The sequence below is a fragment of the Schistosoma haematobium genome, chromosome 1 (assembly GCF_000699445.3).
Source record: "Schistosoma haematobium chromosome 1, whole genome shotgun sequence".
Lineage (NCBI taxonomy): Eukaryota > Metazoa > Platyhelminthes > Trematoda > Strigeidida > Schistosomatidae > Schistosoma > Schistosoma haematobium.
In genome coordinates, this window is record NC_067196.1 from 62,657,311 (window position 1) to 62,684,926 (window position 27,616).

The 27,616-nt window shown below is 31.4% G+C and overlaps 1 protein-coding gene across 3 annotated transcripts in view; it reads right to left on the reverse strand.

Moving 5' to 3' along the window:
- Window positions 1-14,095: 14,095 nt before the first annotated feature.
- Window positions 14,096-27,616, reverse strand: part of MS3_00001814 (uncharacterized protein) — a 44,917-nt gene continuing 31,396 nt past the window's right edge. The window contains exons 14-21 of one of the 3 annotated variants that reach the window (XM_051209313.1): window positions 26,974-27,026; window positions 25,627-26,002; window positions 23,288-23,361; window positions 21,882-21,952; window positions 21,214-21,278; window positions 20,717-20,820; window positions 19,264-19,348; window positions 17,014-17,507 (exon numbers count right to left, since the gene is read on the reverse strand). In XM_051209313.1, the coding sequence (XP_051074756.1) occupies window positions 20,764-20,820; window positions 21,214-21,278; window positions 21,882-21,952; window positions 23,288-23,361; window positions 25,627-26,002; window positions 26,974-27,026 (696 nt within the window). In that variant the 3' untranslated portion in view covers window positions 17,014-17,507; window positions 19,264-19,348; window positions 20,717-20,763. Of the gene's footprint in view, window positions 23,362-25,626; window positions 26,003-26,973; window positions 27,027-27,616 lie in introns of all 3 variants that reach the window. The other 2 variants (XM_051209311.1, XM_051209312.1) reach the window with 2 other exon arrangements.

The window sequence follows — 27,616 nt, forward strand, 5'->3', positions numbered from 1 at the left end:
AACGGCTTCTCACTAGAACTCCAGGAGTATCTCTTGAAGTCAGTCACTAGTGACTGCTCGAGACTGATAGGTCCTGGGTTCGAACCTCGCGGGGTGCGGGATCGTGGGTGCGCATTGTTGAGGAGTCCCGTACTAGAAAGAAACGGCCATCCAGTGCTTCCAGGTTTTCCATGGTTGTCTAGCTTCAATTGACTCATGAATTCAATCTGTGGAATTTCAACAAATATATTTAAAACATCGAGATTGCAAATGAAAATGAGTTTGTCAAGTTGTTAAAGTGAGTTACTATCCATCTAAATAAGGTAAAATAATTTTTAGTTGAAGTTAATCACTATAAATTTCTAAATGAACAATTAACACGTATCGTATTCCATATAAAAAAGTGGTCATGATATGTACTTAAATATTTTAGAAAGTTACTACAATCGTTTTGATCCATACTTTTGACTGATGAGTTGCGGTTCTAATTCTGTAACAATTTCCCAGTAGTGAAATGGTATTATATTTTTGTTATGTTTATCATTGGACACCTACAACTGAGGGTAAGAATTCGATTTAGAATGTGACTATAGTGTCAGATATTTTTTGAAGCAATTTTATTTAGTATAGTATGAAATTAATAGACTCTTCAACATGGGCTCGACTTATCAATACCGGGAAACTTTATCACGCTTTTAGAAAAACTCGGTCAAACATAATAGGATAGAATGAAGTAAGCGAAGACAACTAAATCTAAATAAGACTACTTTGGCAAAGTTATTTAGAATTTGTAAATAACTATTGAAAAACCACACTTACTGAATGTAAAAGCTAACAGCATTGTCTAAAACGACAATGAGAGCTTGGCAATTCCAAAACTTACCATATGGAATCCAAGATCACAAAAATGCATATCTTCTACATCAAAACTGACTTTCAATTCTGATACTTCGTGAAATCAGATATTTAATATATCAACATTTAGCTTTCCTTTCTTGATTCCAATAATGACAAAAATAATTGAAAGTTTTAATCATAATACCACAATCTAATCTAGCAATTCCTTACGCGATAGGCTTTTTATATCATTTTCAGGATTCGATCGTTAGATTAAATCACTGTATAAATTATACATATAATACAATAATCAATCGCGTTAAAAATTGGTAAAAATCTTTAATAAAGTTAACTTACGTAATTACGCCTGTTACACATCATGGAGGAATATGGGCTGCCAATCAGCATTCCTCATCTAATTCTGTCCTGGAAAATCCCTTTCACTTGTTTCCAGTTGCTATTCATTCTTTTGATGTCTGCTTCCAATTTCCGGCCCAGTATGTCATTTGACCTTCCTCTTTTCCATTTCCCTTCAGAATATCAAGTTAGCGCTTGCCTCGTGATGCAGTTTGATGATTCCCATAATGTATGTCCTATCCACTTCCAGCATTTTTTCCTAAAATAAAGTTAACTGGCAGACGATTTATTAACTTTGTTTATTTTATATTTCTCTTGGTAAATAATTATTCTAGTTTTGTTTTCGTATTGTGGTAACTTTGTTTTACAGAAATTATTTCTAAACTTTTGTCTAGATTCATAATCATACCTGTGTAAAAACACAGTTCGCATTACATTTTGTTTCTCTTTGGATGATTTCACTTATTCGCTTAGAAATATTTTCATCCTTCAAACAAAGAAATGTATAAATAACTGAATATAGTAATTAGAAACAGCTTTAAAAAAGTAAATCGTGTAGTTGATGACAAGATATATCAATTCAAGTTGTCAGACCGATCAGCTCATAGGATCAAGCAATTAAGCAGAAATGAGAATAACTTACTAACTCAAGTAGAAATGTAGTGAAGGAGAACACAGGTGAGCACAACCGAATTATATTTAGCACAAAATTACAGTTACTTGATAAAATAGAAAAAAACCATACTATAAAAATGAATTTGCAAAATGTTCAATAATTGTCTCGAACTTCGTTGTTCTTGCATTTCCATACTAATCGCTTTCTATTCCCGCTCTTCCTTTCTTGATCTTTCCCATCTTCTGCTGCCAGACATTACATTCCTGACTCGTATCATATACTACTTATATATATAAGTTGTACGCACCGCACAAACCCATAAAAATGCATTAAATTATATTCATCATTTTGAAGGTGACAAATTGCTAAGAATAAGGTTTCTAGTATTTTTTTACAATAAAAAAGCCTAACGGATTACCTATAATCAATGAATGTGAAACGATGTTATAGAATGATTTATTATAATGGTCAAACCATGAAACTACTTGTTAAAAAAAGGTTCGGTTGTTGTAAAATGTATTTGCTATTCAACTAATTTCAAATAAAAAAACAAGAGTACTTTATTTGAGATATTCATGTTCTAGATACTCATCAGTATAGCTTAAAGACAATGTCGAGTAAATTTAAATTTGTGCAGAAATTCAGAGAAAAGATTTCTCAGATTAATATCAGAAGGGGTTTCATGAAGATTGTAGTAATTTCAATAATTGAGATCATGAGTCAATTGTGAGGTAGTAACTCACTGATGATAATGGTGGATGTGTCACTCAATTTCGTGGATTAGTTGAAGCAAGACGTTACCACAATTGGATGCCGGCTCAGTGGTATAGTTGGTTAAGCGCCTGGTGCGAGACTGACAGGTCCTGGGCTCGAATCCCGCGGGACGGGATCGTGGATGCGCACTGATGAGTCCCACAATAGGACGAAACGTCTGTCCAGTGCTCCCAGGTTTTCCATGGTGGTCTAACTTCAAATGACTCATGATCTCAACTATTGAAATTTCTCAAATTCTCGATATTTTTTAAAGTCATGCATTGAAACTGTCGGAGATTTCTACCTCAACACAATCAGTGAAAAGACAAATTGAAATTTATTTCGTTTACTTTTTGGTTTATATTTTGATCGAAGATAATAATGTTAAGATTTTCAAATAAAAAATGGTAACCAATTTCTCTTGTATCCAGTATTAAAATTGATATATGAAGAACAATTCAATTGATTTTTTTAAAAAGAAATTAAACTTCAGTGTTATACCCTTTTCAAAAATACTCCGTCTAATATTACATGTAGCAAAGTCAATTTAAGTTGATGGCATTTTAATCCATTACATATTCTATGATGTACAAATCATATAGAACAGAATAATAAATGACTATAATAAGTAATAGCTGAATAGACTAAAATAAAAAAATCGTTATAGGCTGTTTTCAGAAAGTTTGAATATGTGAAGAAATAGTGTACTGAGTATAATAATTAATCCTGCATTCTACTGCTGGCCAACATCATCCATCTTTGTTTATAATGCTTGTGAATTAAGGCAATACCAAGGTAATTCACACGGGATGTATATATGCCAACAAGAAACTGATCGATTGCAGTCCTAAATAACAATGCGAAGATACAAGTAAAACAATACCAAAAGAATATAATTTCACCCCATTGCACAGGCAAGTGGCTACCAGGAATCAGTAGCTAAGTAGATAACGCGATGGCGTTTGGAGCGAAAAGTACTGGGTTCGAGTGCCTGAGTGAACATCAACTCTGAAATGCAGATACATCCAGTCAATGAGTACCATATAGGACGAAATGCGCGTTCTAGATTCTACTGCTAGCCACTATCCATCTTTGCTTATAAAGCTTGTGATTTAAGGCTATATCAAGGCGATCCGCTTAAGATGCACACATGCCAACATGAGACTGATTAATCACAATCCTAAACATCAATTGGAAGTTACATGTAAACAATATCAAGTGAATTTAATTAGTAATATTATCAGTAATCAATAAAATCAATAACTTTCTTGTTATTGTTTATAGCTTGCCAAAAACATTTTCACAAAAAGATAGATAATCAAATATTCAGATAAATTATATAAGAAATAAAACCAGAAAACAATTTACTTTTATGCTAATTCATAAATTTTAAATTAATGAAATGGATAAATTTTACATTAGAATATTGATAATTTTTCAATAAACTAAGCTCATTATTTCATATATACATAAGAGATGATCCTTTTTATGCCACATGGTTGATCCATTATGATTCAGCATTAAAAGATATATGTTTCTGATAACATAATTGAATTATCATTTGTTAAAATAGCTGATTTCCGAAAGAGATCCATCAATATGAAAATGGGTTTCATTACTCATTCATATCAGATGAAGTAATAGCAGCATAAGTATAAAAAATAATCAATTAATTTTTCTTGAGGTTCAAGCTGAAATCTTAAATATGAGATAGGATACTACAAACTACCAATTTTGATTATTTAATTACACCTACAGGAATCTTAGTACTTTATTAGCGAGTTAGTTTTCTATAGAAGCGAAAAAGAGAAAGGACTAAGAACACATTACGTCGGGAAATAGAAGCAGATATAAAAAGAATCATTAACAACTGGAAAGGATTGCCCACGACAGGGTTGGATGAAGAATGGTAGTGGGCGGCCCATGGTCTTCCATGAGGAGTAACAGGCGTAAGTAAGTAACAAGAATCTAATGGTTCATAGGTCAACTAGGTTTTTGATCTTTGCATGATTTTTAAAATATTATTGTACAAAATTGTTGTATTTCTTGCATAATAAGCGTGAACGTCGCAAGTCAGATATTAAGACTAGTTACTGATGCATTCTATTAAAATTCATAAAGCGTAAAAAAAACTGTTATTGGCGAGACTATAATTTATAGACGAACCAATCAGATTTACGGTAACAAATCTTGAATTCTGGCATGAAATTAATTAATTCATTTGGCTAAATAGAATTCTGGCATTATTAGCTGATTTCAGTTCGTGATAAAAACCTTATATCTAATTCCTAACCCTAACTATCAACTGTAAATATTATTTCTAATTCCTCACACTGGTTTATAACCCTCATTTAGCTGTAGTATGTAGGTGGACATTCTCAAGGTTTCTTTAGCGTCGCTCAAAGATCGTCCATAAATTATAGTCTCATCATTATCTCTTTAAAGTTAATATAATTCCTCTACTTTAATTCATTATAATATAAAATAGGTGAATGATAAAAATTCTCTAATGTTCTTTTCTTTTTGTTTTTACTGGTCATTAGATTTTTCATTGACTTTTGAATTCTAACCAAGTTTTCTTTCTATAATGGCGTTTATTTCAGTCAAAGAGCTTCCAAAATAGTATAGTATACTTTATGAATAGCTGGGTAACTGTACAAATTCTAACTCGAATAAATATAAGCATTGAACTATAAAAATAAATTACACTAATATTACTGTTATTACTTCTGAAAAGAAAATAAACAAACAACAACAAACGAAATTGTAATCTTAACCTCATCATTCATACAACAGACAAAATGTTTATTATAGATAGTTCAAATCTCAAAATAATCATATACCCTTTTTAATTTGATTATAGTTAGTTTATATTGAGAAACTAGAATTTGAATAAGTAACCTGTATGGCTACATGTTAATAGATACAAATATGCTGTATAACCAAAGTAAAATTACCATCTGATTATTCAGATAGTGAGAAAGTAAAGTTTACAATTCATTATTACCAATGATTTTCTTAAATATCATCTTTTTGGTACAGTATGGAATTCTCAATATAAAGCATTTCAACAAGTTTTTTTTCATATTTCTTGATCGATCCTGACGATAAATATTGAGTGATCACCAGTTAGATGTTAGCAGTTCAAGAATCGATCATCTGAATAATGTTCATTCATTTCAATGCATAATACCAGTCATTACGGTGTCTCTGATTGCATTTTGTTTTTGTAACTTATACAGTCAAAGGTCGTAAACGTTTCATAAGTGCATTTGAATAGGTTAAGCGATTACTAGACATAATGATCTGTTAAAACAAACAAAAAACAAACAGATAACTTGTTGAAATATCTAGATGGCAGGAATCGACAGCCTAGATATTCAAGCAGGCCACCTTATCAGATAATCTTGTTACATATATAGTTGATTACAGATATATGCAAAGCTAATGTTTGAATTGATATTTCCATTGTCAAAAAATTACAAAAAGTGAGAATTTTTGATTTAAACTGGAATTAAGTTTTCAACATCATTCATTGATGAAGTACAATGCCTTCAGAGAAAACTAACTGTTGACTGATATACATTAATAGATTTCATCAATTTCTTTGAAAAAACTTAGAAACAGGAAAACAGATTAATCTAAAATTCAAAAGATTGTTTCAAACAATATAAATATTATTTATAACAAACAGTCTTCGTTATATCTGCTTGCGTTCAATGTTAAATGATGTAACAATTCTGATGTATATATTATGATCATAAATACACAAATAAGAATTATAATAAATCTTATTGGAAGAATGTCCACATTATAAATGAAACAGATAAGCAGAACTGGATGGTGGTTAGCAGTGGATGCCCAATTGCTAATATCACACTGATTGATCAATTACAGTTTTAGATATCATTGGAAAAACTCAAACAATCAATACAAAAATGAATTAAAATGAAACAGACATTAATAATCAACTGTCAGAATAATTCGATAAATGAAAGTTATAGTGCAATAGCCAATCCTTTATTTCACCTAACAAAATTGATTAATAATTTCAACAGTTGAGATCATGAGTCAATTGAAACTAGATCAACTGGAACACTACTTGATTTATTCCCAATTCCGATTCGGTTCCCGATTTCAGATCAGTGTAAAAAGATACATGAATAAATAGATGACTAACCCGATCACAACGTACAATAATTAGGAAAATATAATTATGTCCAAAGCTGGGAATCAGAGTAGAAAATAGAGTACAAAACATTACGTTTATATTACAATAGCTTTGGAACAAAAAGGGCTATGGCAGTGGATGCGCACTTCTGAGGAGTCCCACAATAGGACGAAATGGCCGTCCACTGCTTCCAGGTTTTCCATGGTTGTCTAGCTTCAATCAACTCATGATCTCAAGTATTACTGAAATTTCCATGTTTATTAGATTATTTCACTAATGAGTTCAATTAACAATATTGAATAAATAATATTGGACAAAGACATATGAGGATAAATTGATGAAAGGCATGAAATATTTATTTATTAGAATAGGAAGAGTAATAATGAATATCATTAACCTAATGATTGAACTAAAAGGACAATTATATAAATGATAATATAGAATCTTTATTTAATAAAGATATTTCATATACATTAAAGCGAAACATTTGAATGCATATGAAATAGTTATATAGAAAAACTAAGCCCATGATAATCAAAAACGATGTCTTATCGAAAGTGTAGAATTTTTAAAATAATGAATATAATTTCAAAGCTATTTTATCCTGTACTTCGAATAGTGTCCAACAGTATTTTTGTTTTAGTAAATATCTTAAATTTTAATACTTGAATTCATGAGTCAATTGAAGCTAAACCACTATGGTAGACGGCCGTTTTGTCCTAGTATGGGATTCCTTAGTAGTACGCATCCACGATTCAGCCTCACGACATTCGAATCCACGACTTATCAGTCTGGCGCGCGAACGCTGAATTACTAGACAACTGAGCTGGCCGGCATCCAACGGTTTTAATGTTTAACTTCTATAATATCCAAAAAATAACACCTCTGGATACTTTAAAGTTTGAAAGTAAATCAACTCTTAACTTTTATCAAACTTCCTTTGGTTATAAATAAATAATTTCAAAAGAACAAGACTATTTAAAGAGGGGTGACAATTAATGAAACTATTCAAAATTTCATTGAGGTCCATATCTTCTACACTATGTAAAGTTTGAATAAGACAGAAATTCTTGAAAAACATTCATTTACTTAAGTTATAAATAATTAATTTTATTGTGCTTTCATAGCTCCACCTAAATCCCCTCTAGAGCTATTGCCGGTCTCAAGCCCAGGTAAAGGAGGAGGGTTGGGTATGTAGTTAGCGACCCCATTCTATAGAAAACTAACTAGCTTAAAAAAACGCTAACCAGAAAAAATTGTTTTACGTAAATTCTGTGGGTATTATTTGACATCATATAGGTTTCACAGATAAGATGACATATTTTTCATCGACATGTAATAAACTGGAAGTTTAAGTTTTCATTCTTATTAACTATTTGTTAATCGTTAGTGAATCTTTTATGTTAACTTAGAAAATAGCAACAATATAGAAAAAAATGTTCTATGCAAAAGAATGTAGATAATCGTATAAGGAAATAAACCTAAGAAATTTGTATTAAAAATATAAAAACAAGCATATGTTAATCAAATAATTCAAGAAAGCGATGAAGCAAAACAGATTTGACAAAGAATGAAAGTGTAATGCTTAACGATGTATATAATCATCATTTTCTTTAGTGAATAATGTCTGAAAATAAAAAAGCTCCATGTTTGTTCATTAACAAATTATTCATGCAGAAACTCAAAACACTAATGTTACCAAGGTTTTTATATTGTCTCTTCTGATACTAATCAACATATGCTCACTAGTGACTGGCTTCAAGAGATATATTCTGGAGTTCTAGTGAGAAGCAGTGACCAGTGGAGTTCAACCTGGTCAGTTGTCAGATAGTAACTCACTGATGACAATAGTGGATGTGTCGCTCAATTTCGAGGATTAGTTGAAGTTAGACATTAACACCGTTGGATGCCGGCCAGCTCAGTGGTCTAGTTGGTTAGGCGCCTGGCGCGAGAGTGACAGGTCTTGGGTTCGAATCTCGCTGGGGGGTGGGGTCATGGGTGCGCGCTGCTAAAGAGTCCCACAATCAGTCGGAATGGCCGTCCAGTGCTTCCAGGTTTCTCATGGTTTTCAAGCTTCAAATGATTCATGATCTCAACTGTTGAAATTACTACAGTCTCCACAAAACCCTTTCTATTTATTAAAGCATGTAATTTCGAGTCACCTAAAAATGTTAACAGAATTATTAGGAATTTTGTAAATTTTTGGATTTAATTTGACTTTGATAAATGTTTGGTAACTTCTCATATTATTGTTCATCATCATTCTATTAAAGGAATGTTTTATATTATAACACATGAGAAAAATACAATTAATTATTATAAGCAATGATGGATGATGGCTATCGGTGGAATACAGGATGTGTAGTTCGTCCTATTTAGGACTTGTTAACTGGATTTACCTACATTCCCAGAGTTGGTATTCACTTTGGACGAAACATGCGTCCCAGATTCCACTGCTAGCCACCATCATCCATCTTTGTTTATAATGCTTGTGAATCAAGGCACTATCAAAGTAATTCGTACAGGATACACATATGCTAGTAAGAGACTGGTCAAATGCAGTCCTAAACAACAATGGGAATATACAAGCAAGCAGTACCAAGTGAATTTAGACTTCATCCTATTATACAATCAAGTGGCTATCGGTACTCAGTAGCTAAGATGACAACGTGATGGCGTTTGAAGCGAACAGTACTGGGTTCGAGTCCTTGATTGAACATCAACTCATGCAGGTACACCCAGCTGATGAATCCCAAACAGGACGAAACGCGCATCCCATCCATCTTTGCCTATAATGCTTGTGAATTAAGACAGTATCAATTTAATCCTCTTAAGAGACGTTAATTACAGTCCTAATCATCAATGGGAAGATTCAAGCAACCAAGAGACAAGTGAATTTATAATTAATGTTGTTTGAGATATTTCTATAAGGAGATATTATTTATGAAGAGATTTATAAAATCTTAATATTATAATAAGTGAATTACCGAAAGTGAACTATTAAATTATAAGACAACAAATCTTTACTAATAGAATATATATATATATTAACTTATCAAGGTTAAAGTAATTTTATTGGATTTTGGTTAACCATTTAAAATAGTAATTTAGTATGAATATAAACTTATTTACTGATTGAACTTTTAGTAATTTGCCATTCAAGGAGGTAAAATACTTCCTTTTCTTTTTGAATAATAATTGTTTATTCCCAATATCTATGGTTTTAGTAATAAATTGAATTATTTTCAAATTAAGGACAAATAATGGAGTGCTAAATATATAAATGGATTATTTATTGTATTGAAACTCTGTAAAGATATAAATCTATTACTCAGTAGGTTTAATGAATGATTTTACTCATTTGATATGTATTTTATTATCTGACTATAAAGTGAAAGATAATGCAAGGTGTTTTAAAAAATCAGTCACAGCTACATGATATAGGTTGTAAAAATAATAACCGAATTAACAGATGTCCTTCAATAAACAAATGTAGGTTAACGTAAGCAGTTTCTAGTCACATTCGAGAGGAAGAACAAGTGTCGATGGATTAGAAATAAGGACATCTTATCAAGATACCAAAAAAAGGAGGTCTGAGCAAACGTGGGGACTACAGAGGCATCACACTACTACCGGTTCCAAAAAACATATTCAACTGAGTGTTACTGAGCCGAATGAAAAACTCAGTAGACGTTCAGCGTCTAGATCAACAGACCAGATTCCGTCGGTATCGGTCGTGTACAGACCTAATCGCAACACTATGGATTGCTGTTGAGTAATCAGTTGAATGAAACTCGTCACTATACATCAACTTCATTGACTGTGAGAAGGCATTCGACAGAGTGGATAGGAGAACATTATGAAGACTTCTTCAACACTATGGTGTATCTGAGAAAATGGGCAACATCATACGGAATTTATACGGCGGATTACACTGCAAAGTCGTACATGGAAGACAGCTGACGAATGCATTCCAAGTGACGAAAGGAGTCAGATGAGGCTGCCTACTCTCTCTCTTTACCTTTCTTCTGGTGGTCGACTGGATTACGAAGACCTCGATGTCTGACGGAAAGCATGAAATACAATGGACAGGCTAGATGCAACTAGAAGAATCGGACGTCATAGATCACCTAGTCTTTTTATTCCATACATATCAACAAATGGAGGCCAAGACAACTAATGTCGCAGCAGTTTATACATCAACATCCCTCAACATACACAAGGGAAAAAGCAACACTTTCAAATACAACACCGAGAGCACCAACTCAGTCACACTTGGTAGAGACTTTCTGGAAGAGGTGGAAACTTTCATGTATCTGGGTAGTATCACCGATGAACGTGGACGTCAAAACAAGGATTGGCAAAGTAAGGACAACACTCTTACAGTTGAAGAACACATGGAACTCGAAACAACTGTTAACCAATATCAAAGTTAGAATCTTCAATATGAACGTCAAGACAGTCCTGCTGTATTGAGCTGAAACGTGAAGAACGACCACAACGATCATCAAATAGGTACAAATTTTCATAAAAAATTGTTTACTCAAGTTATTTAATGTCTGCTGGCCGGAAACCATCAGCAACAGCCTACTGTGGGAGACAACAAACCAGCCTCCAAATGGGGAGGAAATTAGGAAAAGACGCTGGAAAGCATCAGACCGCATCACGAGGCTAGCGCTAACTTGGAGCCCGGAAGTGAAACATAAAAAAGGAAGACCGGAGAGCACATCAAATGAATGGGTAGCACCTGGGGAGGAGTTGGCTGGAAAATCCTGGTCAGTGGCCTTTGATCCACGAGGGGTAACAGTATTAAGTTTATGTTAAATTCAGTCTAGAAATAATTAAATGGTTCTGAACCGGCGTGAAATACGAGTTACAGTTTAATCATTACGGTCGAAGTGCGGAGAAACCAAATATCTGGAAGTGATGTCTAATGGCAGCCATTATCTAACTGGTAATAGAAAACAATGTGTGAAGTTAATTTTGAATTGCATGATTGAAGCGACCTCTACAACTATTTATATGAATTAATTGATACTACTTTTTAGTAGTAAAAATGAAAACTTAAAATATTTATCCGTTCGTTGAACTGAGTTGCCAATCAATTTCGTGAACTAGGTTTTATAAAATTCACTCATAACTAAGTAAAAAGTCTCTCGCTTAAAAAACATTTACATTAATTACGGAAGGATAAACAAGAATTGGTTCTTAACTGAGCAGCATGAATTATCTTGTAAGATAATAATTACGGCGAACCTTTGTATACAATTCATGATTGTGCTAATCGGTTTCTCTTTATATAGATTAATTACATAGTTTGTGAGATTATTAAATTAAATAAATATCACTCCTAAAAAGAGAAAGGACGCACAAAAGCCACTCTTTTTGTGAATATGATTTCAGAAATTGTATCTGAAATTGGGAATACTAAGTTTTACTCAATTACTTTGTGCTTTGTCAATAAGCGGATTTTAAAGTCATAGATCCAACCTGATTTATTATATATTATATTTTTTTGGAATGTGCAAAAAAGGTCTACGGTAATAATTTCGATGCATTTTAGGTATGGGAAGTTCAAATATTTAGGAAAGTTCCATTTTTTTACACTATGTATCGGATATTTTCCAAAATATTGTGAACATTGACTCATAGTTCCACTCCAGTAGGAAATGCGTTAATCTGACCTGAACTTGATTGACGAAATAAGCTCGTTGAAGCGATATGCTATTTATGAAAATACTGTCAAATCTTATGCTTATGTTGAGTATCGTAGAAACTACATAACTAATCACATGTGTTTAAATAAATTTCTATTCTGTATGGAGATGTTAATGGGATTTCACTTTTAATGCAAATTATTTTCGTTTGAAGACAAACAATTATAAGGTTTAGCTCTAGCTGCAATTATGAGTGTTGTGGATTTAGTACTTTCAGTGTGTTACTCCTTGATGGATGTAACAACAACAAACTAAATGTGTAGTGCTCAAGAATATTTCTAGATGATAAAGGTGACTGTTAATATTCGAACGTTTTGCCCCTACACTGATACACATTCAATACCATATAATAAGTTTCCTCATAACATATATAACACACAAGTCATCCACTTTCTGAGAAGTATATAATTCCATAAGTATACCCTCTGTCTCTTAGATACGTTCTTTGAAAACTGATAGCTATCACGCGATAGAACATGGTTTTATACATAAATCAATTAAACCAGGTTATACATAGAAGTCAGGTTATTCAAAACAAAAGGCACTTATTCACATTCTTTCAAGTAGACATTGATAGAATGACAACGCATATTAAACTATTATGGCAATAGTGAATCGAATCATCTTCCTAAGAATTATAAACAAATCCATAAAATAAATTCAGTTTTCCGAATTAAATGAATGGTTTATATGTTGTTTGCTGTGTTATATGAGTATATCAGTAAGATATACTAGTCATATTCAAACATCCATATATTAGACGATATAACTTAATATGTTTAGATTTATGCGCATAAATTATAGTCCAGTTTAAGACTTATGTGTGGTGTCTTTTTTCAAAATTATTGACTAACTAAACTCATCAAATAATAGTCTACCTGTAACAAAATATAGGTCTTCTTAGAATGCAGTTGAATCCCTAACGCTTCTAATCAATATATTATGTTCGTATTAATAATCCTCACTCATTTATGCAAGTTATATTTAAAATGAACTGTTCTCGATTTACATACCTGTATTATTATATATTTCTTAAGTCTATCATTTTTAGTAAGACGTCATATCCTCATTCTGATTCCAGTGAATGATGCGTGGGGTACTCATGAAATATAAATCCTTACTAACATCGTGTGTATTCTCTGGCTAATGTTTGTTAGCGCTAACGAGATAAAATAAGTCGGACGCGTATATTTCACTCATTAATTCAGAGAGGAAGATGATAAGGAGATTATATTTTGAAAATAATAACAAGATGGAAGCAAATTTAGAGGAATGATCAGGCTGATACAGAACGTAACGTAACACATAAAATATAAAAACATATGGTTAAATTGTTTGAAAACATGTGGTCCATAGTTTGTTTCGGGAGGACGCTTGTCACAAAGATAAGAATAACGTGAGACAGGAGTTTGGAACCAGTGGAAGTATGAATAGTCTCTAGGGGCAATGACAGTGCCATTACCGCACAATTATATTAATTTACAACTGTGGAAAGGAAAACGTAAGCAGGGAACACAGAACAACAACGGTAAAATTGCTGTGATAAAAGTCCCATAGATATATGTTGGGTTTGCTAATGACCTACTGAATTGGACAGATAATTGTTGTGATATATATATATATATATATATATATATATATATCCTCAGAAAATCGACCCATTGACCCCGATGGAATGCACATGATATTTGGGTCACTTCTGATTGCCACCGATTGACCTTTTGCTACTTCTGAATGTCCCTTCATATCAATAATATTTAAACAGATCTAGGTAACCAGCGGCACTGCTTGTATAAAATATCTGAAGGAACGGTTGTTTATTAAATATGTCCAATACAACCGATGATCAAAAGCTTCTTTTCCAAATAGTTTCACCACTGAAACGGGATATATTCACAAGCGTTTTATGGGTATACTCATCAATGCATCAAAAAATGGAAGTGATTTTATTTCACAGAATAGCAGAAAACCATTCCAGTCCCCAAGATTTAATAAAATAATCTATTCAGTGATTTAGCGTGAGATATTTTTATTAATGATAAGAAATCACGAATCCCTTAACTAGGTATTTTCGCAAATTGGACTGAATCAGTAGATGTAAAAGATCGTTTATTTCGTATTTTGAAGACTTGGTTGTTTTATTCTCCACGTCCTAAAAGGGGTTTGGTTCAATCTTATTGCATCTGGGTTTGCAGTCTACTCTGTATCTATTCAAGACTTAAAGGGAGGTTACAGCTTTACTAGTTTTGAGATAAGTCAAATAGATTGTATAGATTTACTAGTCACATACCTGACTTCTGAACCATTTATCATTGTTCACAAAAATACTACTAGAAACGTTTGTGATGGCTTTAGAGTCAATTATGAATGTGTCATAATGCAAAATGCAAGGGATACTTTCATTTTAAGATGCTCTTACGAACTGATTGAAAAGAAATGTCTTGTACTCATTAATGGCTTTTAACCAAAGTTCCTATAATTTTACCCAAAATCATAGTTATTTGTGCACCTGTCATGAAATATTGATTCACTACGATATCTAACTCTTATATCTGATCCGTTACGCTCGATAGCCCTATGCTTTTTAAGACATACAAACATATCTGAGAACCAGCCAGTTGTTTTGAAAAAATCTATCTAGTGTTTTCATAAGACCACAGTACAAGAAGAGATAGGTGGAGACCGTAAAGGCACTTCTAGCGTTTACGATAATCCAAAATATATGGTGAAGTAAGGAAACAGACATATACGAGAACAGTTTACATACATGATAATATACGTAAGGGAAATGTATTTGCATACAAGGTTATACAAAGAACGTAACCAGATTAGAATGACACATTTAAAGATCAAATAAAATTAAGTTATATAGGGGTGTATTTAACACAGTTTACCCCCATACACTAAACAGTTCTTCATATTTGACAAGCATATATAATTTGTAAAAATGGTAAACAACGAAATCGAAACCCTTTTGTGTGTAATTTAAGACAGTTTAGTTGCTTCAAACAACAATTACAAAATAATATGAAAAAATAATTCATGTCAGCGATTCATGAAAGTGAGTAAATTAAAACATACCCATTCAATAAAACAAATGAGTCCAACACAATGTTTATCTAACATATATCTTAAGTACAGTTGAACATTTAGATAACTATGTGATCATCGAGAATTCTTGAGACACAATTTGTTTAAATGTTACAGAAATTAGCAGCACATTCAGCATTTATGTAAGAATAACAATACATAATAACAACATTCACTTAGAAGATAAAAGCAGTTAGCTACAATAAAAAAAACTGACCAAGCATAAATCAGAAGTAAGCCATCATCAAATCACATACGTAAGATAACTAGAAGTAAATGGTTAACAAAATGAATGATATAACATTCAGATATACATATGTATTTGTAATTAGTGATTTGGAAATAAAATATAGAAACTCCTACCTGTATATTACAAATAATAACGATAATAATAACTACCAGAAAAAGGTACTATCATATAAATGTCTATCATAACTGCAGATAACTACACGGAAGTATCGCGAAAATGGTGTGCTTTCCTCTATTATTCCCTACCTCAAAAAATTCCCCATAGTATATCTTATTTAATATTGAACAGTGTCATAACGAAGATTTAACTATTTTATCTAAGATTGTGTATTTGACAAAGATCTGTTGAATAGCAAGGTTAGGTATAAAATGCTTTTACCTATTTTATACTACTTGTAAGTAAGCTAAAATTGTCGATTATAAGTATGAACCTGAAGTGTATGAACGTTAATTTTTCATAGAAATTTAATTGCTACTCATTAGAGTAAAAATTTAATACACTCACAACACTGTAGAATAAAACTAGATACTATAATTTTTTTTTGACTTATTTTAGATATAAGTACTTACAGTAAGTTAATTAGTTTTCATATACGTTTCGATTAAAATGCAATCATATATTTACATAATAACGTTTAAGTAATATCAAATAATAATGATGAGATAGTCTTCACAAAGGTTGTATGACTATTTTGGATTGTCACGATAATCAGTGTGTCAAACATAATGAAAATATGGATGTATTAAATTTGACTGAGAACTTAAAGATTTGTAGTCTCGAAAATGATATACCACTTCTGTTTTTTTTTAATAGCAGACAGTAATTTTCTATTTAAATAATAAGTTATGATTATATTTCTATATTATTTCCGATAAGTGATTTCATTAAAAATGTGACCAATTCATATCAATTAAATTTACCTAGTCTACAAACGATCATGAGAAATTAGTTATTACGTCTGGGTTACACGAATTATATGAGCCCAATTCTAGAAACTTCTTTGACAGATTACAACATAATCATTATCAGTTTATACAATGCTACATTACAACCACAATCTTATAAACGCTTTCCTTTTTCTATGAAATAAAAGAATGTACATTATTAAAGGTGTTTTAAAAAAAAAAAGAACACTCCGAATAGTCAACACCGTTTTTTTGTAAAATTGAAAAGATCATCCACTATTTGGATAACAATGATCCCTAACTATTCATATCAATCAGTATCATAAAACATAAACAGATCAGTAAAACAAACGTTTATTTTTAGATTAAAAAAAGGCGAAAAAAACTTGCATAACAAATTTTAAGCAAAATAATATAATAATAATAACAATGTGAGTTCCTGGGAAGAAAAACCAAGGAGGGAACAAAAGATTATTTCTGATAAATTATCGTACCTAAACAAATAAAACGGTGAGTGAATATTACGTAAGAGATTGTGATAAAGCAAGTCAATAATGTTTGGCGGGAAAAGAAAATGCAAATGAAATAGGATTGATTGTATTTCTATTTGTAATTTTTTTAAACAAATATTTTGTGCAAAATTAAAAACAAAACAAAACAAACAATAAAAGAAACTATGACGTGTAATGAAGGCACATTGAACAAAAATAATATTAAATAGCTTGTTTAATTTGTGGTAATTGAGCATTTCGTTTTCCTAAAATATTCATAAGATTTTTACTCATATAATATGGTCTTTCAGCAGATCCATCATTCTTTTCTAAATCTTCCACTATACAAAAAATAATGAAGTAAAATAAAATTGAGAAAATGTAATAATGATTATTTATTGATGAAACTAACAGAGTAACTTATTAGTTATAATTTAATTCTAATATTTACACTAGATAATTAGATCGTATATTTGAGTTCAAAATAATCTGTTCACATTGTAATATATCAAACGAACTTATTGTCAACAACTATTTTATCAAAGATGATGAGAATCCTAAGATTCTTGAAGTGACAAATATATGCAACCACTTTGCATCTAATGATCGAACTAGATAATGACACAAGTTAATTTGATAAAACATTTCTTTCTGAAGGATGAGAAGTGATTTCCAAAGCAATTTAACCGAATCTTGTAGATACAGGATAATGTGTTTTGAGTACTGCATATCAACGAGAAAAGACCTGAACAACATACTAACGGAAGAGAGTTAGGAAGAAAATATTAACCCTAAAGCTATAACCGAGACAACACGTAAAGCGAAAAACCAACAGCCAATATAGATGATAGCTCTGAAAAACTGAGACTCGACTTTGCACATCCGACTAGAAGGCTTCCATCATGGTGACGGATTATTTGTTTTATTTAGAAATGACAGAAGCAACCAGAAAATCCCTAAACAGAAAGAATCCAATCCCCCCTAGAATCAGTAGAAACACTTATGTTCCTGAATTAAGAGGAAATACATATCTGGTCAATACATTCGGCTAAAACAAAACAGTTACATGATGATTGAGATGTGATGTAGGAAATTGTGTGACAAAAAAGCAACTAAACAGATTGAAATGTTTAAAGAGAAATAACAAGGAGACCTGAAAAATAAAATGAATTTATTCTTTCTGAAGGCTTCTCGTCAGTTACGAACAGTTTGATACTACAATTAGTAGTATGATAATAAACAAATTGTTAACATACTTTAGTTTACTTTATGTAAACGAAATAAAGTATGTTAAAACTGTAATTTAGGGCTCTTCGCAACTGATGAGAAGTACTGAAACACAATGAATTCAATTTATCCTGTCGATCACATTGTTCCTGCCTTGTTTAAGTTTATCGGGGGATTAAGTATAATACCAAAATTGGTTAAAAATATAAAGAATTATATTAAGTACTCATATAGTATGGATTTTCATCAGTTTTTTCATTGCTTTCCATATGTTTTACTGCACAGAAACAAGGAAATAATATTGGGAAAATATATTGCTGATAAGATTATTTATCAATGAAAGTAGAAGTTTTATGTTATCGGTTTAGCTTTATGAATAACACACCAGTTAGAGTGAAATTGTAATACTTTGATGGAATTCACTAAGCAATGACTATTTACCAACTTGTCTAAGAAAACAAACATTATCAAAAATTCAAAATAATATGCGAAAATATTACGCATTATTACGGTAGTTGTGGAGTCACCACACGAAAGTATTGGGTTAGAGGGGCTTATATAAGAATATTTGCAACGTAATTTTGAAAGACATTATTATGATACTAAATACTTGATATTGTTGTGAATATATGATGATAGACAGGAAACCAGTGAACTTGACTACACAATAACTAATTTACATTGACAAATGTCAAGGTTTTTTTCAACAACCGAAGATGAAAATCCAGAAATTAACTAAATGAGAAATATCCTCGCCTATTTTAGTTTTTAAGGCCAAACTATATAATTACACTAATGAACTAAGGAATCATGTAACAAGATGCAACCAAACAATAATTAAGAATATAAAGAATGTTATTAAGTGCTTACAAAAGCAAAGAAATATTGTATCGACACCCATTTCAAAAACACTTGAGAATAATGACGCCACAAGGTAAGATGCAAGTATGATAATCTAAAAATGTATAACAAAAAGAATATGGAACACGTTTTACAGTAAACTAAATGAAATAAATAATATATCAAGATAGATAGTGTACATTACGTACGCGACATAACAATTTCCTTAAATTTAGGTCTATAATGTATTATAACCTCTTGGAACAAAAAGTAATGATTCATCATAAATCAAAGAATATGCCAGAAAGGATTTCGTAATCCCCCCTAAACCACTTTGAACAACCTATTTTTAGTCAAAATACTAATTAAGTTTTTTTATTTTATGATTACCTGACGTGTATTTTCATACTCGCGCAGCTCTATTCCTGCGTTACCTTCCTCTAAGCAATGAGGTAAAATATTTCATCTCTTCTTTCCGAACTAATTTTTTAAATGTTTAGCCTTTCTCGCTATCACAGATGCTATTAATATATGAACGATCTTACTAGTAATCTTGTTCATTTCTTCAAGCTGTATTGATGTGGTATAACATCGTGAGCTAATACACATTTATGCTAGGTTCTAAATTGTCCATATGAGTGACTGACTGAACATGTATGAATACATCTTATTTTGCTTTAAAAAATGTCAAGTAGAGGTTTGTAGATCAGGTGAATGATTTCGGTAGACAAAAAGGATGCCCTGTTCATTTTCGCTTGAACAAACATTGATTTGCGGCCAAACGTCATGACATATCCTTGCTTATAACAATCCATGTAAACAACTGTGAACATACATTCGATTGAGAAAATATTGAGATCTCGAATACAGGTAATTCTAAAAACACCAGAGAATTTTTAGAAGCTTGGCACTTAGGCTAATCTACAATCAACAAGCACACTGAAATAGATTCAATTTATTAACCAATCATAATAATTATGGACAAATATAGGACCGAAAATCAAACAAATGGGAGATATAATCAAAATAAAGGAGCAAACAATGATAGGTTAAATGTCAACAATAACCAATCAAGATGGACGTCTATAAAACAGGCTGTGAGCCACACGCGGAGAAATTCGAATACTTCACTTCTACCTGAATTTCGTGCTGATGTTGTTGTTTAGAAGGACGATGGAAGCTCCACGACCAAACCATCTAGTTCAGAGAACATAACTCCGCCAAAATGTCAAGTATACAGCAACTTTGAAATTATTGTCTAAACCCAAATTCGAACAAGCAATACAACATACAACAAATGTACAAAATAACTCAGTGTTATGTATGAATTCATGAAAGAAAAGAACAATGAAAACATTCGTCATGTCATGATGAAAGAAATCTTGAACCGATTAAAAGATGAAATAAACATGCAGTATTTAAAAGTACATCAAAAATAAGAAAGTGAAACTATAAACAAATACAATAATAAGATGTAACTTACACCCAATGGCACGAATGCATAATGAAGATTAGAAGTAAACGCGTCACTTAGAAAGTCATTCCCTTTGAACAATATACCTTCCAAATAGACATAAGCCATACCACCTGAATTCAAAAAAATTATGATCCATTTTAGATGGCAAACAACAGGAAAAAATAACTAGTAACACAAGAAGAAATATTAATAGTTGAAATGGTTACATACAATCTTAATGGTATTATTCTTCATATCCACCAGAGAATGAATGGATTAAATGAATTAGTTTAGACAACATTGTGAATTGATAGTAACCATTACTGTACAATGATACAAACCATGGTATGAAGTCTCAAATTTAGCATTTTATAAACTAACAATGAATACAACACAAAAAATTACTGTGTGAGATCCATGCATGATACGCGTAACATAGAAATTTTTAAATGAGACTTGACAGCATGCTAATACACAGAAGACATTATATAAAATTTTGAATTGTCATAGTAGAAATCACTTACGCTTAACGATGATAAACATTCGGGTGACCAAACAAGGCCACCACGAAGAATGAAATAAAGGTCAACTATAAAAATACAACAATTATTTTCGACAGAAATTTGTATAGTATTGTTATTGGTTAAGTTTTTAACAACTTTTTTTAACAGATCCCAAGGTTGATTTATTATAATCAGCTTAAGTAGTGAAATCTTTATTCGGTAAAGTCGGATTCAAGTATTAATGATCATTATGAATACTATTTATCTTTCATAACCAAACTAACCAATAACTGATTTCTGAAGGATATCAACAACAATTAATTTTTTTTTTAGAATATGTCAAATAGAAGTTTTTTTTTTGAACACATTCTCAAGAAATATACCAATCAGATTTATACCTTATCATTCTCGCATCTTTACTATTGATAGAACAAAACAGTTAGGTGAAATAACCCATTGTCATTTCGGTGAAAACATTTTCTTCGCTGAATTCTCTTTACTTTTATTCAAAAAAGTAAGTATTATGTAAAATTGTCATTACAGACACCGCTTATACAAAACTGTATAGGAAATGTCCTTATTAAACCTTAAAATGAACCAATAGTATAATGTTATAGTACAGTAAAAAAATAACCCAAATCAAATATTATTTAGCCATGTTCCCATAAAATTTAAATATGTTCACTTACCAACAATACTGACAACAACAAGTTTTCCAATAAATAAAATAAAATCAGTCACTTTATCGACCACAAATAGTCTATGCATAGAAAAACAAGAGATAAAACTACGTATGAGAGTCGTTATCAAACTGTTACAAAGAGAAAAAGCTATGAATGAAAAAAAAAATGAAACAATTTCAGAATAAACAGTAAGTTTCCCTTGAAAATACAGCAGATGAGTTTTCAGCAGAAAGGATATATATATAAACAATAGGTCACCTAAGTTTTGCACACATCCAGTGCAAAAAAAACAAACGTCGAGAAAATTTTCTTCCCTGAATTATCTTAATTTTTCTCTAATCATACAAGTAATCATTTGTGAAATCAGCCAATAAACTACACGTTTCTCACTAACCAAATTGAGGATTGAATGGGTTTCAAACATGAGACAATAATTGATTATTTTTACTTAGAAATTAATTTGTATTTATTGAAACAAGTGACCGGTTAATACAAAGGTGTTTAGTAATAAAGCATACACTAGTTATTCCAATATGAGCGGCCAGATTATTACTATTATAAGCATTATTCAATATCATATTTTTAATACAACATAGAATTATCAGCACAAAGTATTTCAACAAGTTTCCGTTTCATACTTCTTGGTCGAACCTAACGATAAATATTGAGTGATCGCCAGTTAGAAGTTAGCAGTTTAGTAAATCGACATCTAAATAATGTACATTCTTTTAGCAGCATATTGCCAACAACCACGATATCTCTGATTGGGTCTTTTGTAACTTGTACGACGAAAGATTATACACCTTTCAGAAACTCACCTGAATAGGTTAGGCGATTAATAACCATAATAACGTATTAAAACAAACAAAATTAGATAACTTGTTGAAATATCTACATGTCACGAACAGATAGTTTAAATGTTCAAGCTACTCAAAATAACTGAAGTTTAAAGTGATCTGTAACAATCTGTACATATTTCTCGACTTTTTCAATTACATATAACTATAGTTATGATATATAAATTATATTGATAAATATTTCATAGCCCCTATCCTACATAGTCGATAGTAAAACAGTGAACACATCGTAAATACAGATTTCGGGAAAAAATATTATTTAAAAAGCAGGTAACATTTACAATTTCTAACATTGTTCTACAATTTACAGGAGATGGCTTTAAAAGATAATTTACAAAATGAAATAAATAAATAAATGTGATTGACACTAAATATAAACAAACGACAAAACAGTGAAATAGTAAAGATTCATTAAACAAAAAATGGTTTCTTTAAAATAAGAAAATAAAACTATATTGAACAGGTTTAAATAGCAAAACATGTGGATATATTGAACTTATATAGAATAATCTATTCTAAATAAAAATTTTATATACTATGTTCATATACATGTACCTGACTACATTGCGCGCAAGTAAAGACAATGCTGAACGAGAGGCTGAACAAAAACTTTGACCATAGATAGCAATCTAAATGGGATTTTTAAAGATAAAGAAAAAAAAAATGTACTAAGATAAATATTATTTTCACTTCGAAAGTTTACTTTTGTATATTTTACAGTGAAGCATACCGATAATAATAATCCCTGTTTTACAGTTCATATGTATGTAAAGTATCTGTTTAGGAACAATTAAAGAAACTTGAAAATACAAAAAAAATTATTATAAACCGATTTTCAATAACACCTATTGATTGTGACGTTAAGGAAAATTCATCCACGAAATCAAATCTGAAAGCTTTTCTAGATTCTAGTAAACCAAATAAGAATAAACATTCAATTAATCGATATTCAATTCATAATCAATTCACAGTTGTTGTACATCCATAATAACGCAGTAGCAATTTCAACAAAGTATGTGGATGAAAGCATAGAACAATCTATTATTTGTGATCAAACGACAAACTACAGAATTATCTACAATATTGGATGTTAAATCGTCAATTAGATAGTTCTAGAAAAACCCCTATATACTGTCGGTAACTGCTGAGTATAATATTATCTTAAGGTTTCAGTACAAAACATGAAATGTACGTCACTAACACTCATCAGTCACGTTTTAATATTTTGATCTCAATGAGTAGAAAGCTGAATCATTTAATTGTGTATCAAAAAGTTAAAAATGGACTCGAACAGTGCATTAAAAGTTATTTAGAATGTTTACACTGTATGCAAGAAAAAGGTATTCTAACGTGTACATACATGAAAGAAAATACACACAAACCATAAACTAACTATAGATTTTACAGGCCACAGTAATCATAAATGTAAGAATGAACTTATAAATCAAGAAAATGTTATGAACAGATAAAATGGAGAATTTTCTAGCTGCAAACGATTTTTCTGTGATTACACTGATAAACAATATGCACAACATGTAAACAAAACACAGAAAACCTATATTCCAATTTACAATCCAATAATATTTATTTGTTAAAAATGAATGATCACAACTGTTAATATCCAATACCGGTCAATGAATTTTGGCATCGCTAGTTTACTAAATATACTACAGTTAACTTCTTCCATTTTTTGCAAAACATAATTAGACGATCATACGAAGGATTCTGCAGTAAAACTAACCCTGGTACGGCCGAGATTGGGGAAAGTCAGTTCTCTTCGAAATGCTCTCATATGGCCACGTGTATACAGCCATTACCAGGGTAGTCCAACTAACTGTCTTCTCGTGGCAGAGGTGTTGTTTGAGAATTTGAGAGGACGAAAAACGAATATCCGGAGCTTGAACTGGGTTAGTGGATACTGTGGATCCACCTAGGGGAGTTGGGAAACCCTGATTCAAACTAATGGTGCACATGGGCTCCAGGGTCCTAAAGAAACAAATGGAGTATGAACCCATTGTTGGTCACCAGCTACCATGGGACTGCATCTCCTTACGCTGCCCCACCGTCTTGTGGATTAAACCCTTAGGTCAAAGACTCGCAGTGTGGCCCCCGAAGAAAACCACTTGCTTCAGTTCGGGCACCCGAGCAGTATCCCAGCTCTCACATAAATCGAATGATTTATGTGGCGCATATGTGTTTGGTGCCTCCTTGTACCATTGTTTATGTGTTGAAATAAATAAACTAACCCATATGTTTTAGATACAAAGTCGATTAAGAAGCTAAAATCAATGTATTTTCGAAATGTTTGACAACCTATTCGTGTATATACATATTTGTGCTATAATCAAATAGGTCGATAAAAACAAAACATGATAACATAGTTCTTAATATGAACAGGTAGAACGAGGGTATAGAAAAACATATATGAAGTCGAGTTATCTAAGTAAATTTATTTTGCAACCGTTTTCACAAGCAACTTTTAGTATTGTATCACACTCGTAAACTATGGTCATCACAACGTTATCTTTTAAAATTTAGCCCTATGGTTCATGTTTAACATTTAAACTACTGACCGAATGTAGATTTTGCAAATTACATTTACACACTAAATTGTAAACTATGTATATGTTTGAAAAAAAAATCACTTCGAATAAATAATAAATAGATTGTAAATCACGCATAAACGTTTTCACAAGTTAAAATCGACATAGTTGACAGCGAATGAATAGGAAGAAAGACAAAAGGATCATTAATTATGTGAACATTAGAAAAGAGAATGTATATTAATGTGTTCATGATTTAAAATCATGAATAAGTACGGACGTAATATAATTGAAACTCATTGAACTACATTTCAAAAACACTAAGTGTATTACTAGAAAATAGAAACTTACCATAATAAAAGCATTTCTATTAAGAAATCTTAGAAATTTCTCAAGTAGCCAAAAACAACAACTTAAACATTTCAAGAGAAAATCTGTAACAGGATTATTAGCTTTCTTCAATTTTGCATTGATATATTCAAGTGTAACACGTAGCCATTGTAATAAAGCAATTAGAAACGATCCAAATGCTAATGAACCAGTATGATAAAAGGTTGATCGAAATAGACTTGTTATTAATGGACATTTTGACGAAGATTTTTGATTATGAGACGAAAAGTAGTATTCAGCAAATGTTCCTGCTAAAGTCATTTGTGTTAAGGATTTGACAAAATTGATTAACCAAAAAAACATGAACAAATTGAAAAATTGTAGGTAGATAGTATATCTAAAATAGAGAAAAGAACAGCAATATATATATGTATATATATATATATATATGATTGTGTGAAGTAGAATTTAATTTAAGAACTGTGATTGTGATCTTAACACAGTAACTATTTATTATCTAAATAAATTAAAGGAGCACTGAAAAAATTTAATATCAAAGACTATATATATCATTTTGTATTAATATACTATGAGGGTAGAGAGAATCCGCTCTCCCCTTCGAAATGCTCTCACATGGCCACGCGTATACAGCCACTGCCAGGGACGTTCGGCGCTTTAACTGGGTGGGTGGAAACTGATGGTCCACCTAGGAGAAATGGGGAAACCTGATTTAAACCAATGGTGTACATGGGCTCTAGGATCCTGAAGGAATAAATAGTGTCTGAACCAATTGTTGGTCACCGGCTACCATGGGAGTGCATCTCCTTACGTTGCCCCACTACCTTGTGGATTGGACCTGTAGGTCAAAAGCTTGGGGAGTAGCCTGCTTGTACCAATGATTATGTGTTTAAATAAATAAATAAACTATGTTTCATTTAAAGACAATGAATTTTATGATGATCATACAAAGAGGAGTTGATTAGACAAATTTATTGCATGATAGAAGTCCCTTGGCATAATTGTAAAGTCTGAATAGTTTGAATATAAAGTTAACTAACCGAGATATCAAGATCGAATCATTAATTCTTTGAATATTTCAATATATTCCAAAACATAAAACATCACGAAATGAACTACGAGAAGTATTACAAGTTAATCGTGTTTTAAAATTTCGATTGATGAAATTTCAATTAACTGTTTATCAGTAATGCAAATAATAGACATCCTGTGCGTGATTGACAATGGTAACGAGAGCAGAACGTAAATGAATAGCATGGTGACCCGTCGTAGACAAGACACTGAGTGAATATCTGAGTTTACAATAAATAGTACTGTATCGCTAACTTAGATTATCATACAATAACTTACTTCCGGTCTCCATAGTACAGAAAACGACAAGCTTTGCCAGCTGAATTGTTTTGCTACAATAAGACGAATTGGTCGAAAAACAGAAAAAAAGTAATGTTTTTCATTGACATGTTATGGTAAAGAATACAAATAAATTTTTAATAGCTATTAAATTATTAATAATAAATGTTCTAGTGAAGTGTTTCAAGTTGAACAAATACTCTAAAGCACATTCATAATTCTTATCTTAAGCCGCTTGATTACCAGTATTGTACTTATCGTCTTATTGAATTGTGACATCATAAGTCTCAGATCACGGCAAAAGATTGATAAACTCTACTGCGGATAACAAGTACTGGACTATGGGATAGATAAACAGCGAAATGACATTCAACAGGCACATAGGACATTTGATCCATGTGCGGACTTTCGGTGTACAATTTAGATTATTTGATGAGTGCCAAGATTTATCAAACACCGACGGTCAGTCGCACAAAATTAACATAAACTCAATCAAACAGGATCAACTACTGAATTACTAAGACGTATAAAACAGTGAAGGGAACGATAATCTGTTTCAATAATATTAGGTTGCGATAAATAAAATAAAGCGCACAAAAATTTTATCCTAATAAACTTAAATCTCATACTGTGACACACTAGT